Source organism: Microtus ochrogaster, linkage group LG1 (assembly GCF_000317375.1).
Source record: "Microtus ochrogaster isolate Prairie Vole_2 linkage group LG1, MicOch1.0, whole genome shotgun sequence".
Taxonomy (NCBI): Eukaryota; Metazoa; Chordata; class Mammalia; order Rodentia; family Cricetidae; genus Microtus; species Microtus ochrogaster.
Window position 1 is genome coordinate 3098788 of NC_022027.1, and position 15273 is coordinate 3114060.

The 15273-nt window shown below is 53.1% G+C and overlaps 1 protein-coding gene across 2 annotated transcripts; it reads left to right on the top strand.

The window, feature by feature from the left end:
- Positions 1 to 364: 364 nt before the first annotated feature.
- Mob3a (MOB kinase activator 3A) lies at positions 365 to 14058 on the top strand. Of its 2 annotated transcripts, XM_013350681.2 has the most exons (5): positions 365 to 513; positions 4796 to 4896; positions 8672 to 9164; positions 12181 to 12383; positions 13239 to 14058. In XM_013350681.2, exons 3-5 carry the CDS (start codon positions 8744 to 8746, stop codon positions 13266 to 13268), a joined length of 654 nt encoding a protein of 217 aa, XP_013206135.1. In that variant the 5' UTR covers positions 365 to 513; positions 4796 to 4896; positions 8672 to 8743; the 3' UTR covers positions 13269 to 14058. The 2 variants fall into 2 exon arrangements, with proteins under 2 accessions (XP_013206135.1, XP_005359095.1); XM_005359038.2 differs by lacking the exon at positions 4796 to 4896.
- The last annotated feature ends 1215 nt before the right edge of the window (positions 14059 to 15273 follow it).

Genomic DNA, 15273 nt, shown 5'->3' on the forward strand with positions numbered 1-15273 from the left:
TCCCAGTGCGACTTCCGACCCAGACCTAGTTCCGCTCTCAGGCCTGGTCGCGCAGCAGATGGCTCCGCCCCCTGCCTGTCCGGTCCCAGCGAGACTCAGGTCTCAGGTCTGGCTCCGCCCTAAGACTGGACACGCCGCCGTTACAATTGGCAAGTAGTGATGCTAGTCAGCCTCCAGGTTCCGCCCCCAATTGGCTCCGCCTCTCCTGCAGCACCTCACGCATGCGCCACGGCCTGGCGCCAGTTCCTGAGCTTGAGCTGACGGGATCAGGCCTGCAGTATCCCAGCCAATGAGCAGTGCTGTGTGCCCGCCCTTCATACGGGGCTCCTCGGGAGCTCCGCCACCACGCCTCCATCCGGGCTCCGTCCCTTTAAGGGAAGTAAATCCGGCCCGCGGGCGCGGCCAGGGCGGGGCGCGCGGCGTGTCCCTCCGCGGGCGTGTTCCTCTGCCCGCGCCGCCCGGCACAGCAAGGTGGGAGTCTGCTCCAGACCGCGGTCGTCCTAAGGCAGCCAGGTGGGTCCTCGGAGTGCGCAGGCGGGCGGCGGGACCCCATCCCTCAGGATGACAACGTCCAGTAACCGAAGCCCTGACTCAGAGGAGTCCAGAGTGGGGACCTGCCTGTCAAAAGGAGGACGCTGCCCATCAGGATGGGCAAAGTGAGCGTCATGGGTCACAACCCCATTTTTAATATTTGAAGTCTCAGGTAGCACGGGCTGGCCTTCAGATAATTGATCGGATCCTTCTCAGCTCCCGCCTGACTCATTTCTTTAAACCGATCACGTTTCTAACTAAAAATTCATTGAAGGCCTGAGGCTCTTTTGCTCAGGGATGAAGTATTTGCCTTGTGTCTATAAAGCCTTGGGTACCATCCCCACTACCATCCCCCAACCCCGCCCCCCCAAAAAAAAGCCATTGAAAAGGGTGGACAAGCTAGTTCCAGGACAGCTACTACACAGAAAAACCCCGTCTCAAGAAAAAGAAAGAAGAAAGAAAGAGAAAAGAAAAGGAAAGAAAAGAAAAAAGAAGAGTGGACGGGAACAAGGGAGTTTAGAAAACATCACAGGAAGTTAACTTCGATGGCAGTTTCCTCTTTTTTTTGAAACAGGGTCTCACTATTCAGCCTGTGCTGTTCTGGAACTCAGAGATCTGCCTGCCTCTGCCTTCTGAATACTGGGATTAAAGGTGTGCACCAATGCCTTTTCCTTCTCTCTCTCGACCTCCCCCCCACCTCCGTCCTCCCCTAGGCCTACAGTCACAGTAAAGGGTTGGTATAGTGTGAGGTGTGACAAAGGTCCTTTTTACGTCTTCCAGAGCTCACCTGGATCCTTGTAAATTTTGGTTTCCGATTTGCTACCATTATGCAAAGTCGGGGGACTCGGGTGAACAGAGGATGGGGACCCTGGAACAGTACCTTCCTCACCCGGTCTCAGGTTCCTTCCATACCATCTCCAGTCTTTCCTGGAGGTCATAAACTCTTAGAGGCTGCTGGTAGCCCTGTTCCTAGGCATCCCTGAGGGATGGAGCCCCAAAGACAGCCCGGGTAACTTAGTGAAACCTCATTTCAAAAAGCAAAAGGAACTAGGGCAGGGGTGCACACTTTAATCCTGGCATTCTGGAGGCAGAGGCGGGGATTTCTGAGTTGGAGGCTAGCCTGGTCTACAACAGCCTGGGCTGCACAGAGAAACACTGTCTCAAAAAACTGGGGTATGGTCAGGGTGGAGCCCCGCCTAGAATCCCCAGTGAGGGGCTGGGGCGTGGTCAGGATGGGGACCGCCTAGAATCTCCAGTGAGGGGGTTGGGGGCGTGGTCAGCAGCAAAATATTAGTTTAGAATATGCAAGGGCTTAGGTTCATCCCCAGTATTGGGGGGAAAAGATAAGCATGGCCCCAAAGTAGAATTAGTGTTTCGATGTTAGGATGGTGTGAAATTGAAACAAATGACTTGAATCCTTTGCCTGGGACCAGTGACATGGAATCGGCAGAGACCCCAGTTAGATGTCACGTCAGAATGACATTATTTTGACAACACCGCAGGGCACCACGTGGCTGTCTTGGTGTCGTGAGCTTCGGGCTCTGTGGGTGACACGCCTTTTGACCTTGGAGATCTACTTGTGCAGACGGCCTGTGTGAGCCGTGTGTACAGCACCTGCCTTCAGGTGCTCCAGGAAGTCAGAGTGGTCCCTTCTGCTGGAATTTGAGTCACAGGCAGGTTGAGCCGCCATGTGAGTGCCGGGAACTGAACCACAGCCCTCTGCAAGCGCAGTAAGTGCTTGTTAGCTCAGAGCCATCTCTGCTGCTTTTTACATTTTTATTTATGTTGAAACAGAATCTTGCTGTGTCTACACCCCAGCTGGTTTGTCCTTCCCTCAGTAGCCCAGACCAGTATCAGACTCAGCAATGCTCCTGCCTCAGTCTCCCAAGAGCTAGAACTGGAGGCGTGGATATATCCAGTTTATAATGGATTTATTGGGCAGAATCACATTGTAACATCTGAATGTTATTCTACATTTCATCTCATAGAGTTCTAGAGGTTTCCATGACATTTATTCTAAAGGCAAATGTGTGATGAATCTCTTCTTTTGGGGATGGGTTGAGACAGAGTCTCCTTGTGTACCCCAGGCTGGCCTTGAACTCAGAAGTTGGCCTGCCTCTGCCTCCCAAGTGCTGGAATTGAAGGTGTGCCCACCAGCAGCTGGCATGTAATTACTGTTTTTAAAGAAACTGTCACATCCTGCTGCGTCATTCGGCTTGGACCAGAACTCTTAGCCCAGGCGATCCTCCTGCCTCAACCTCCTATGTAGCTAGGAACAAAAGCTGCACACTAGACCGCAGGCATGATAAAGTTCACTGTAATTAGAGCATTGTCTCGCTAAATTACTATGACTGCCGTGAACTCACTCCAATCCTCCTGCCTCAGCTTCTTGAGTGCTGCCATCACAGTAGAGTGTTAGGTTCATGGCACAACTGACTGAGTGTGAGGTGGGTTTGGTTTTACAGTGACCTCTTTATAACCCAAGTTGGCAGCTGTCCTTAGGGCTCAATCTGGGGTCAGCCGTTGCTTTTTGTGTTGCCTCACTGGGGCAAGGAGCCTGGTGTCCTGCCAGCTCTGTTCCAGGCTCCCAGCTCTGAGGTCTGTGGCACTTGGAGTTTAAGCACGGCTCTCTCCTCTAGTACAGCAAAGGCAAGGGATCTTCTGTATGCACCTTAAAGAAATTTGCATCTGTCTGTGTGTGTGTCTGTCTATCTATCTATCTATCTATCTATCTATCTATCTATCTATCTATCTATCAGTCTGTCTATCTATGTCTGTCTATCATCTATCTATCTATTATCTATCAATCATCTATCTTATCTATCTGTCATCTATCTATCTACCTATCATCTATCTTATCTATCTATCTATCTATCTATCGAGGGAGGAGTCTGGTCTCTTCTTCTATCCGTGGGTTCCTGTGGAGCTCAGTTTCTCAGACCGTGGCAAGTGCCTCCGGGCACAGAGCCAGCTCACTGGCCCCTGCTTTATTTTTTCTCTCCAGCTCCATGTTGAAACCCAAGTCACCCTGTTACTCTTCTCTCAGGAAGCTCTCAAATTGCCACTTCAAAACCCAAGCATGATGGGGCAAGCCTAGCAGCCTAGGTAAAAGCAGGAAGGTCAGGTTCAAGGCCAGCTGCATGAGACCTGATGCCAGTTCAAATCCCCAGCTTGTAGCCTCGTGATTTTCGCTAGGTGGGATGGCCCAACTCACATGTAGCTTTCCTGCATGACCTTCATACTCTGAAAGTCCCTGGGGGGCATCTCTATAGCCAGTGTCCCATGCTGTGGAAATCTCCTCCGCTTGGAAATTGGGGTTTCACCGAGAGAAGTTCCCGGGAATCCCCAGCAGCTGGAAATAGATGTAGCTTTCCGAGAATGCCTGACTTCAAAGCCTGTTCAAGCAGGTGGAGTCTGTGCACCTTTGGCTACACAGTGAGTCTGAGTCCAGCCTGGGCTACATGAGACCTTGTCTTTTAAAAAAGGGAGAAGAAGCCGGGCGGTGGTGGCGCACGCCTTTAATCCCAGCACTCGGGAGGCAGAGGCAGGCGGATCTCTGTGAGTTCGAGACCAGCCTGGTATACAGAGCTAGTTCCAGGACAGGCTCCAAAGCCACAGAGAAACCCTGTCTCGAAAAAACCAAAAAAAAAAAATAAAAAATAAAAAATAAAAAAAAATAAAAAAGGGAGAAGAAAAAGAAAGAAAAAACGAATTGTTTGGAGACAGAAGGGATGGCCCAGCAGTTAGGAGGGCATGCGCTCTGCCGCCAGCTGCTGGCTCTGTGGTTCCATCACAATGAGGTTTGGAAATAGTGCCGTAGTGAGCAGAATGCAAACCCAAGGCTGTGTGCAGAGGCCTTATGTCTGTCTCATTTTGTCTTTGCTGGGATACTGGGTTTGAACCCTGAGACTCAGGCACTGCCCACTGAGCCATGCTCCTGCTCTGAAATGACCTTCTATGTGGAGGTGGCCTTGAGACATTGCTTTGTTCTCAGATTCTGGGCTACACACTGAGCAAGCACATGGGACCGCCTCAGGCCCTATCCCCAAGGCAGTGGCAGGATGTGGAAACCTCCGGAAGGAAGTGGGTGACCCTGGGCTCCTGAGCCCTGCACCCTGGCCTGGGAGGGGTCAGAGCCTTGTTGCCTAGCACACTGTTTTCTTGTTTTCAGAAAGGGAGGAAGAGGAGCCTGTGGGTGCTGGGGTAGGAGAGCAGCTTTATCTACCTCATGTCCTTCTAGAAGGTTCTGTCATGTCTTCTTCAGCAGTGGGACAGCCTAGAGAAGAGGACGCTGGGGTGCTGGCATCCAGTTCTGAGCAGGTGTTGGAAGTCCACTAAGAGGACCAGAGAGGAGACGCCTAGACGGTACCTGGGACTGTGCGGGGAGGAGTGTGATGGGCGGTGGCCAGCCTAGGTCTCTGTGCTGGAGGAAGTGTGTTTCCAACAGAAAGCAGTTCATCTCGACAGGGACTCTATCCATCCCCAGATTTTCTAGAAAATATTTGCTTCTCCCTTGAAAAAAAAGAAATTTTAAGAAAACACTGAGCTGGTAGTGGTGGCGCACGCCTTTAATCCCAGCACTCAGGAGGCAGAGGCAGGAGGATCTCTAAGTTTGAGGCCAGCCTGGTCTACAGAGCGAGTTCCAGGGCAGGCTTTCAGGCTGGATAGCTGCAGCAAAACGCTGTCTCAGAAGGACATAGACATATATGTGGTGGGGCTACAAAGACCTTCTGCCTTCAGTGTCTAGAACAGTCCTGTGGGACTGCAGTAGACACTCAGAAAGTGTAGGGAAAGGTCACAGCAAATTGGCATGCCGGTGTGAGCTGAGCAGGAGGATGGAGATTCCAGGGTCAACCTGAGCTACTCCGTGAGTTCAGAGTCAGTCCAGGCAACTTAATGACCATTTAGAGAATAAAACCTAAGATGTGCTCGCTTCGGCAGCACATCTACTAAAATTGGAACGATACAGAGAATAAAACCTAAGAACCAGACAAATGAGAGAAGCTTTCAGAATCTTGTTAGTCTAGGCCTCCAGAGGCCTTCTGAGAGGACTGTCCCTTCCGAAAGTCCCTTTAGGCCAAACACAGAGAGGTGTCACAGAGAGGCAGGCAGAGTGGGGAGGCCCCAGAGGACCCTTCATGTCTCCCCATGGTGGCCCCAGCTCCTGCTTCCCCCAGCTTAGTAGCAGCATTAGAGGGAATCCCCAGAATTGTCCCCAGGGAAACCCTTAGGCAGACAAGAGATAGCCACCAGCAGGTGATGGCTGGCTCAGCTCCCCACAGGCAACCAGAGGCGATGCATGACCCCTGAGCCCTGCCCCAGCTGCAGCTACTGTACCTACCAACTCTGGTAAACTGAGGCTTGTCCAGGTAGCATGTGTGGTGCATTTGGATGGCAGACTGTACAGCTGTGGGCAGGCAGGCTGTGGGAGGTGCTGGATAGGTAGGCAAGGGTGGCAGTGGAGGGGTGTGGGCACCCCTGCCTTCCTGACTGCAGTCAGAATAGGCCCTGTGCTGCCAGGGAAGGCGAGGAGCACCACCAAGGCTCTGCACTCGGGGGTGGAGGTGATTTGATTGGGCTTGGGGCCAACCTGGGCTAAGCAAGGCCCTGTCTGCAGAAATATACCAAAGAACTGGTGACTGCTTCTCTTAATTCCGTGCCCTACCCCCGGCCCCAGGCTGTGCCTACCGGAGAGAGGGGGGCCTGAGCTAGGACGGCAGAGACCCAGCCCTGGAGCCTGCATCAGTAGATTCCTGAAGTATGTGTGCGCTCCAGCGTCTGACACCTCCACTGCACATCGCACTGTCACTGTCTGCCACAGTCCTCCCGTAGGCTGGGCAGGGCATTGCTGCCTCCGGGGGACCCTGTGTGCAGTGGGTGAGGCACCAAGGATGCTTTTCCGCACCCTGCGTGTGCCATGATGTCCCACAGAGAAGCACTGGCCCAGTGGGCACTGAGACAGAAGAGCCTCAGGGGAGCTGTCTGGCATGGAGGTGGCATTTCCTCAGAAGGCTGTGAAGTGCACAGTGCCTAGTCAGGTGTGAACTAGCAAGTGCTGACGCTGAGGTGGGGTGGGGACACTGGGGACAGATACTGTGAGGAAGTTTGGACCCATCTGGTGTCCAATCTCCTGCCTGCAGGGCACTGCTGACCTGAGCAGTGTCCCGGTGACTCCCAGGCGGGCTCACCATTGGATACCCTGTCAACCTCTACTTGTTTCTATTGATTGATTTTGAGCTGGTCTCACTATGTAGAATAGGCTGACCCCAAATTCATTATGCTTCCTTGGCTGGCCTAAAACTCATTATGTAGACTAGGCTGGCTTTGGATTCACAGAGATCAACCTACCTTTGCCCCAGAATGCTGGGGTCAAAGATGTGTGCCACCATGGGAAAGATGTGTGCCACCATGGGAAGCCCTGTTTTGTGTCTTATGTCAGGGTCTCATGTAGCCCAGGCCTGAAACTAGCATAGGGTGATTTCAAATTCCTGATTCTCCTGCCTCCACCTCCTATGTCCTGGGATGATGGGCATGAACCACCGCCCTCGGTTATAACCTCTTATTGTCTCCCTTTCTCCATAGCTACTCTCCTCTGAAGGCAGGTGCTGAGTGAGGGCGTTGACGTAGCGGGATAGTTCTGGGAACTAACCTCGGTTTCTTCCTTTCTGGGGTCCAGAGCAGTTGTTTTGACATCCTAATTTGTGTGCCCTGTGTCTCATTAAGACATAAAAGGCAGCCGGGCGGTGGTGGCGCACGCCTTTAATCCCAGCACTCGGGAGGCAGAGGTAGGTGAATCTCTGTGAGTTCGAGGCCAGCCTGGTCTACAAGAGCTAGTTCCAGGACAACCTCTAAAGCTACAGAGAAACCCTGTCTCGAAAAACAAAACAAAACAAAAAAAAAAAAAAAAAAAAAGCTGGGCGATGGTGGCGTACGCCTTTAATCCCAGCACTCGGGAGGCAGAAGCAGGCGGATCTCTGTGAGTTCGAGATCAGCCTGGTCTACAGAGCTAGTGCCAGGACAGGCTCCAAAGCCACAGAGAAACCCTGTCTCGAAAAAACAAAAAAAAAAAAAAAAGACATAAAAGGCAGGATTAAGTACAACCTAAGTTGTACAGCCACCACCTCTAATTCCAGAAGATTCCATCCCCTGTGAACTATGATGTCCCTTCCCGGCCCCCACAAGTTCACTCCTGCCTCTAACTCGGCCTAATGAGGACATTTGTGTTGTGGGGTCCCTCACTGTGGCCCTGTCTCTCTGGTCCTCCTGTGCATGGTTCAGTGGTCCTCCAGGCTCCATGTCTCTGTACGTCTGTAGGGCCCCAGCTGTTGGTCCTGTGTGTGGATGTGACTTCAGTTCTGTGCACTGAGGGTTGATGAACCTGGCATCCTAGCACTCAGAAAGCAAAAGCTCAAAGAGGCCAGCCTGGGCTACATAAGACCCTGTCTCCAAAAAAATCACACAAGTTATTTACTGTGAGTTAGGTAGGGCTGCCTGTCTTGGGTGGGGCAGCCCACACCACATGTCACTCCCCCACCCCCACAGCTTCCCCTTTTGTCTGCAACTGTTTTTCCAGTTCCGCAGTGTCTTTGTTTCATTTCATGACTGCACCCCAATCATCTCTCCGGTATTACCTGGCCCGTCTCGCAGCAGAGTGCAGTAGGTCCCCCCTGGCAAGCTGAGAAAAAAACCTCCTGACTTGTGACTTGTGTCCTAGGTCTGTCCCCAAACATGGAAGTAAAGATTTGGTCCTTGCCTGCTCAGCTAATCCTGAGTGACCTTATGTTGAGGCTCTTCCTCACAGGTCACATCCTGGGACTCTGAGGACCAGATGTCTCTGTCACTTCCAGGGCACCCACGTGCTTCCTGAAGAAGAGTCAGAGCAGTATCTAACCTGGGGGGGGGGGGGCACAGGTGCCTCTGAGGACATTGTTTTGTGTCATGTGACCATTTGTTCCCAAGGAACCTGCCCCTTTTGGGGAAACTGTTCCCTGCCGAAAGTCTGCAAGCACAGCCTTTGTTTCTTAGAGCGGACATTTCAGAAGTATATAATTGCTTACACAGTTTCCAAGTCCTGCCTCGGCTTCCCGGGATGGCAGGCCCAGCGGGTGCCTAGTCCTAATACCATCCTCTTCTGTTTCAGACCTCTGGGTGACCACAGCATCCCTCCCTCCTTGGTCTCTGCTGCGCCTTCTGAGACACAAGTGCCACCAAGATGTCCAACCCATTTCTGAAGCAAGTGTTCAACAAGGACAAAACGTTCCGGCCCAAGCGCAAGTTCGAGCCTGGAACACAGCGCTTTGAGCTCCACAAGCGTGCGCAGGCGTCGCTGAATGCAGGACTGGACCTGCGGCTGGCGGTGCAGCTGCCACTAGGTGAGGACCTCAACGACTGGGTGGCTGTGCATGTGGTAGACTTCTTCAACCGTGTCAACCTCATCTACGGCACCATCAGCGACGGCTGCACTGAGCAGTCGTGCCCGGTTATGTCCGGGGGTCCCAAGTATGAGTACCGCTGGCAGGACGAGCAGCGCTTCCGGAAGCCCACGGCGCTCTCCGCACCCCGCTACATGGACCTACTTATGGATTGGATTGAGGTGCAGATCAACAACGAGGACATCTTCCCCACCAATGTCGGTGAGTCGAGGCTGCACTCCTGTCTGCTCACACCCATGAGGGGCCCAGCCACCCCAGGGCCCCTATCTGCTGTGAGCGCAGCACTGAGCAGAAAGGGCCAGACAGCTGGCTTGCAGTTTGTGCGTGAATACTACTATTTCGTGTGTGTGTCTCTGTGCACCACATCACATACTGGGGCCCGTGGAGGTCAGCACAGGCTTTCAGCCATCTGGGCTTCTTGGGAACTGGTCTGGGCTCCTCTGCACATGCCTTTAACCACTGGGCCATCTCTCTAGGCCTGTATCATGATGATGATGATGATTTTTTTTTGGTCTTTTGAGACAGGGTTTCTCTGTGGCTTTAGAGCCTGTCCTGGAACTAGCTCTTGTAGACCAGGCTGGCCTCAGACTCAGAGATCTGCCCGCCTCTGCCTCCTGAGTGCTGGGATTAAAGGTGTGCACCACCACCGCCCGGCTTGAGTGATGATTTTTATTTGTTTACTTTTGTTTTCTAGAGACAGGGTCTCACTGTGGAGCCCTGGCTTTCCTAGAACTCACTGTGTAGTCCTGGCTAGCCTCAAACTCAGAGAGATCCTCCTGCCTCTGCCCCAAGTCGCGCACCGCAAGTGCAGTGCCTCATGGTTTTTCTGGAGTGTGTACATGGTCATGCGTTTGTGGGTACATGCAGGTGTTTGGGTGCATGCGCACTGGGAAGCCAAAGGCCCCCTTGGGTGTCATCAGAGAAACAATCTACCTCCTTAGAAACAGCGTTTCTCGGTGGCCTGCCATTCACCAGTTTGGCTAGAAGACAGGGTTGGCTGCAGGGTAGCTTCTCAGTCAGGCTTCGAGTTCGTGTTACCACGGTCCTCGTTTCCATACACATCTGGAGTGCCCACTCAGGCCTCAGGATTTCACCAACTGGACACAAGAGCTTCTGTTGCCTAAGTTGGTCTTGAACTTAGAGTGTAGCAGAGGCTGGCCTTTTATTCCTACCTCAGATTTCCTAGTCCTGAGGTGACAGCTGTGCCACACCTGGCTTTTTATTCATGTTTTGTCGATTGTTGTGGGTTTTAATTTATTTTTTCTTTATTTATTTTGAGATATGGTCTTACTGTGTAGCACTGGCTGGCTTCAAACTCCATAGGTCATCCTGCCCTCCATCCATCTGGAGTGTGTGATTAATAAGAGGGCTGGGGCATGGTGGCCTCAGAGGCCCTAGCCTCTCCCTTGCTGAGCATGTCTCCCAGTGCTGTGACTTAAACCACATGCTGGCCACAGTGGAGGTGCTGACCCGTTGTTCCCACAGGAGGCCGGAGGCTCAGGAGTTCAAAGGTTGTCCTTAAATCTAGTGTGTCCAGTTAGAGGCAACTCAGACTCCCAAGATAACAGCAGCAGTAGAAAAATAATGGACCAAAGCCCAGCGAAAGTGCAGTCACTTCATGGCCCTGTGTTGGCCCTTGGACCACCTATAGTCTGGGCGTGGCAGGGCAAGTCCCTATCCACGTCTGTGGGAGCACGTGACCCACACGGCCTCGATCCCTTGGCTCTAGGCCCCTTCCTCCCTCCTCAGAGCTGGCAGCATCTCTCAACCCTCCCGCCACTCTCTGAGGACTCTGTGGTCACACTTGAGCCCCCAGATGCTCTAAGATGATCCCACCTGAAGGTCCTCACCTATAGCCTCCCTTCCGTTCCTGGAGGGACCTGCTCCAAACTTTGGGGGCCAGGATATAGTCATCCATGGAGCCTCATTACTGAGCCCAGGTCTGAAGGTCTAGGAGCTGCGGCACTGCCCATGTCTTCACTCTTTGCCCGCCTGCTCTATAACTCTAGCAGGGACACCTGCTGGCTCTGCTCATCCTGGGACACTCATAAAGTCATGCATTCGTGTGCTGTGTGAGCCGTGTCCTCAGGGTGGGGTGAGGCTGTGGCAACCTAGCAGCTGCTGGGCCTAAAGAAATTTCCTGGGGCCGGCGATGGTGGCGCACGCCTTTAATCCCAGCACTCGGGAGGCAGAGGCAGGTGGATCTCTGTGAGTTCGAGACCAGCCTGGTCTACAGAGCTAGTTCCAGGACAGGCTCCAAAGCCACAGAGAAACCTTGTCTCGAAAAACTAAAAAAAAAAAAAAGAAAGAAAGAAATTTCCTGGGGGGCTGGAGAGATGGCTCAGAGGTTAAGAACATTGCCTGCTCTTCCAAAGGTCCTGAGTTCAATTCCCAGCAACCACATGGTGGCTCACAACCATCTGTAAAGGGGGTCTGGTGCCCTCTTCTGGTGCCCTCTTCTGGCCTGCAGGCATACACACAGATAGAATATTGTATACATAATAAATAAATTTAAATAAAAAAAAAAGAAATTTCCTGGCGCTTTGATTTTGTTTTTGTTTTTGTTTTTTTTTTTTTTTTGCTTTTTCGAGACAGGGTTTCTCTGTGGTTTTTGGAACCTGTCCTGGAACTAGCTCTGTAGACCAGGCTGGTCTCGAACTCACAGAGATCCGCCTGCCTCTGCCTCCCAAGTGCTGGGATTAAAGGCGTGCGCCACCACCGCCCGGCTTCCAGCTGTTTTTCTGTGGTGTGTGTTCACACCTGTGGAGCCCAGAGTGGGGTGCAGTCCTAGGCATTCATTCTCCACTTTGTGTTTTGAGACAAAGTCCCTCAGGGGATCCGAAGTCTGCTGACTAGGTAGGTGGTCCAGCCACAAGCCCCAGGATCTCCTGCTTCTCAGCGCTGAGATGCAGAAGTGTGCCCTTGTGCCCGGCTTCCTGGGGCTTTGAAAAGGGAAGAGCAAGGTGGTCAGAGTGGACCAGGGCTCTCATCACAGAGAAGGTTCCCCAGGCGTAGAGCAGACAATTGCCCACGGAAGCTGACTCTTAGCTTGGCAGGAAATTGGTCCCTGGGATGGGAACATTTGCTGTGTGACCTCAAGCATGCACCTTGACGTCTGTGAGCCTCTACCATTCTCACCTCTGTGGCCACCTGGACCGAGGTCCCAGGCCAACTGGTCCTGAGTGGTCTTCTTCCTGGTTCCTCCACCCACCTCCAGGCACACCATTCCCTAAGAACTTCCTGCAGGCAGTGCGCAAGATCCTGTCGCGGCTGTTCCGCGTGTTCGTGCACGTGTACATCCACCACTTCGACCGCATAGCGCAGATGGGCTCCGAGGCGCACGTCAACACCTGCTACAAGCACTTCTACTACTTCGTCACCGAGTTCAACCTCATCGACCCCAAGGAGCTGGAGCCCCTGGTGAGCTCAGGGGTGGGGTCCACAGCAGAGGTCTCCTGGCAGTCTGCCCCATGTGCCTGCCTCAGAACAAAGAGCCCCCAGTTTCCTAGTTCCCCACTCCAGGGAGGTTGCCGTGTGGTCATCCCATCCACCATGGCTCACGTGGGATGTAGAACAGACCACGGTGGGGAGGCTCCTGCCTGCAATGCCCCGAACATCTGTGGAATTTCCGTGCAGCATCTCCCCATGACAGATGGCCTGTGCTCCCACCCGTGAGAGTCTGAGGCGTGCTGATTGATTGGTTTCAGGGGGTTTTGTTTGTTCACTCATGTGTTTCCATGTACACACGTGGCTGCCATGACATGCATGTAGAGGCCCCAGGACAAGCTGGGGTCCGTTTTCTTCCTCCGTCCTGTGGTACCTGGGCTCACTCCAGTCGTCAGGCTGGGCAGCCAGCTCCTTTATCCCACAGCCTTTCTCAGCCCCACAACCTGCTTCTGTAGTTGTTTGTTTTCAGACAGAAGCTCATGTAGCCTCAGCTAGCCCTGAGCTCCGATCCTCCTGCCTCCATCTACTGGATGCCAGGGTGACAGGCGTCCCCACAGCTCCTGGAGCTTCCACATGGAGGCTTGTCCTCTTCCTGCTGCCAACTTTTTATTAAGTTGTATTGGTCCTGGCCCACCTGCCAGGCGTCAAGTGACTTAAATCACAGCCCATGTCCATGTGCCCCCAAATCAGAGGCACAGATCCTCTGTCCACCGTAGGGAGCAGTCCCCACCCCACACACTGTCCAGGTTCTTGCATGTTTTTTTTTTGTGTGAAGCCTTGCTCCTCTCTGTCCCCGGCGTGTGCCTCTGATACCTGCTGTCCCCACAGAAGGAGATGACCTCACGGATGTGCCACTGAGGCCCCCTGGCCGCCAGGACTCAGGAAGACAGCTTGGGCGCCCCTGTCAGCTTTGTTCAGCCTGGGTCTCAGGAGCGTCACCCCAAATGCCGCTATCAGAGAAGCAGAGGGACTCTGGCTCCTCCCTCCATCTCTGACCTGTGCTGGAATTGAAATTTGTAATACTGCATCCTCTCGGCCACTAGGCTCACACCGTGTCTGTGCCACAGCCTCTGGCAGGAGGCAGGATCCGGAGCCATTGCCAACTACCCCTTTGTCCCGTCTCCATGCCTGTCCAGCCTTGCCCCATGGCCTTAGTATGTGTGGCCACAGCTCTGTCCCCTTCTTCCTAGCCTGGAAGGAAGGTGGCATCTGGTCTCCTCTGCAGAGCCACACTCTGTGTGGTGACCACATGGATGCCCAGCTGCCACACATCTAAAGATGTAATAATGAGCCATGTCCTCCACTGCCCAGCTCTGCCCCCTGCTTGTACTTCTGGACATCACGCAGTGCCAGAACTTTCCACTCATTCTGCCTGGCCCTTCTGAATGGCGCCCTCTCCAACCCCCCACCCCCGGACAGGATTCCCAGTATGGAGTGTTCTGAGGTGCCTTTGCAGGACCAGGAGGATACAGGTGCTGCATGCAGCGGTCTCGGAACTCTGGAGGCAGATGTAGGAGGAGTGCTGCAAATTCACGGCCCCTCTGGCTTCCACACTGAGAATCAGGCCGTTCAGGGTCTCATAACAAGATTGTCTTTAAGCTCCCCCCACAAAAAAAAAATAAACTTTAAAGGAATCTGGGCGGTGGTGGCGCACACGTTTAATCCCAGCACTTGGGAGGCAGAGGCAGGTGGGTCTCTGTGAGTTGAGACCAACCTGGCCTACAGAGGGAGTTCCAGGACAGCCAGGGATAGTACACAGAGAAACCCTGTTTCAAAAAAACAAACAAAAAAGAAAGGTGTGACCTCAACCCCCAGGTGAAAGCCAGGTGTAAGCCAGGTGTAAGCCAGGTGTAAGCCAGGTGTGGTGGCATTTGTCATTCCAGCTTCGGTCACATCCTCCGGCTTCTACATCCCAAGTGTGCAGATCAAAGAGGATGTCAGACACAACACCCAGTCCATTCAGAAATGTCTGTGTTTTGTTTCAGGTTTTTTGTTTTTTTTTTTTTTTTTTTTGTTGTTTTTTTTTTTGTTGTTTTTTGTTTTTCGAGACAGGGTTTCTCTGTGGCTTTGGAGCCTGTCCTGGAACTAGCTCTCGTAGACCAGGCTGGTCTCGAACTCACAGAGATCTGCCTGCCTCTGCCTCCCGAGTGCTGGGATTAAAGGCGTGCGCCACCACCGCCCGGCTTTTGTTTCAGTTTTTGAGACAGGATCTCAGACTCTCCCTGGCAGACCTGGGGCTCATTATGTAGCCCAGACTGGCTTCAGACTCCCAGATCTACCTACCTCTGCCTCCCCAGCACTGGGATTCAAGACATGCCCTTCTGGAGATCTTAGAGAAAAAGTTTAGCCTGTTTCTAGTGGCTGCCCTCTTGGGTGCAGTGCCCAGTCCAACCAGAATCCAGGAATGAATTTTCACATTGTTTCCAGCATCTGCTGAGGTCAGCAGTTCCTAGGGGGTCGCAACAGGGGCATTCCTAAAGTGGCAGCCTGTTGTGACCCTAGGGGCCACAGGACCAAACTCCCACGGACTCCTCTCTACCATACCGTGAGGGACATAGCAGGGTGTGATTGTCCGCAGCGCCAGTCTTTGACCCTCTGGCCTTTCCCTTGAGATCTGTGCCCTGTGAAGACCCCAGGGAATTCTGGTTATTTTCCCAAATCTGGGAGGCTCTCATTGAACCAAATGAGCACAGTTAGCAAGAAGTCAATGCCTGAGCCCTTCAAAGCCTGATGCTGCAGCCCTGGAAGGACCCAAGGACCAGCCCTCAAGGCTTGACGGAATGTATCTCCCACCTGCAAGACTGGGCCACTGTGCCAAATCCCAGCAGCCCACACACCAGCCCAGGGAGGGTCCATACTGCCT

Bases quoted from the DNA above. Each gene is read 5' to 3' on its own strand.
- Mob3a (XM_013350681.2), top strand. From the start codon at position 8,744: ATGTCCAACCCATTTCTGAAGCAAGTGTTCAACAAGGACAAAACGTTC. The intron at 9,165-12,180 runs GTGAGTCGAGGC...ACCCACCTCCAG, and splicing joins CATCTTCCCCACCAATGTCG to GCACACCATTCCCTAAGAAC. The intron at 12,384-13,238 runs GTGAGCTCAGGG...CTGTCCCCACAG, and splicing joins CCAAGGAGCTGGAGCCCCTG to AAGGAGATGACCTCACGGAT.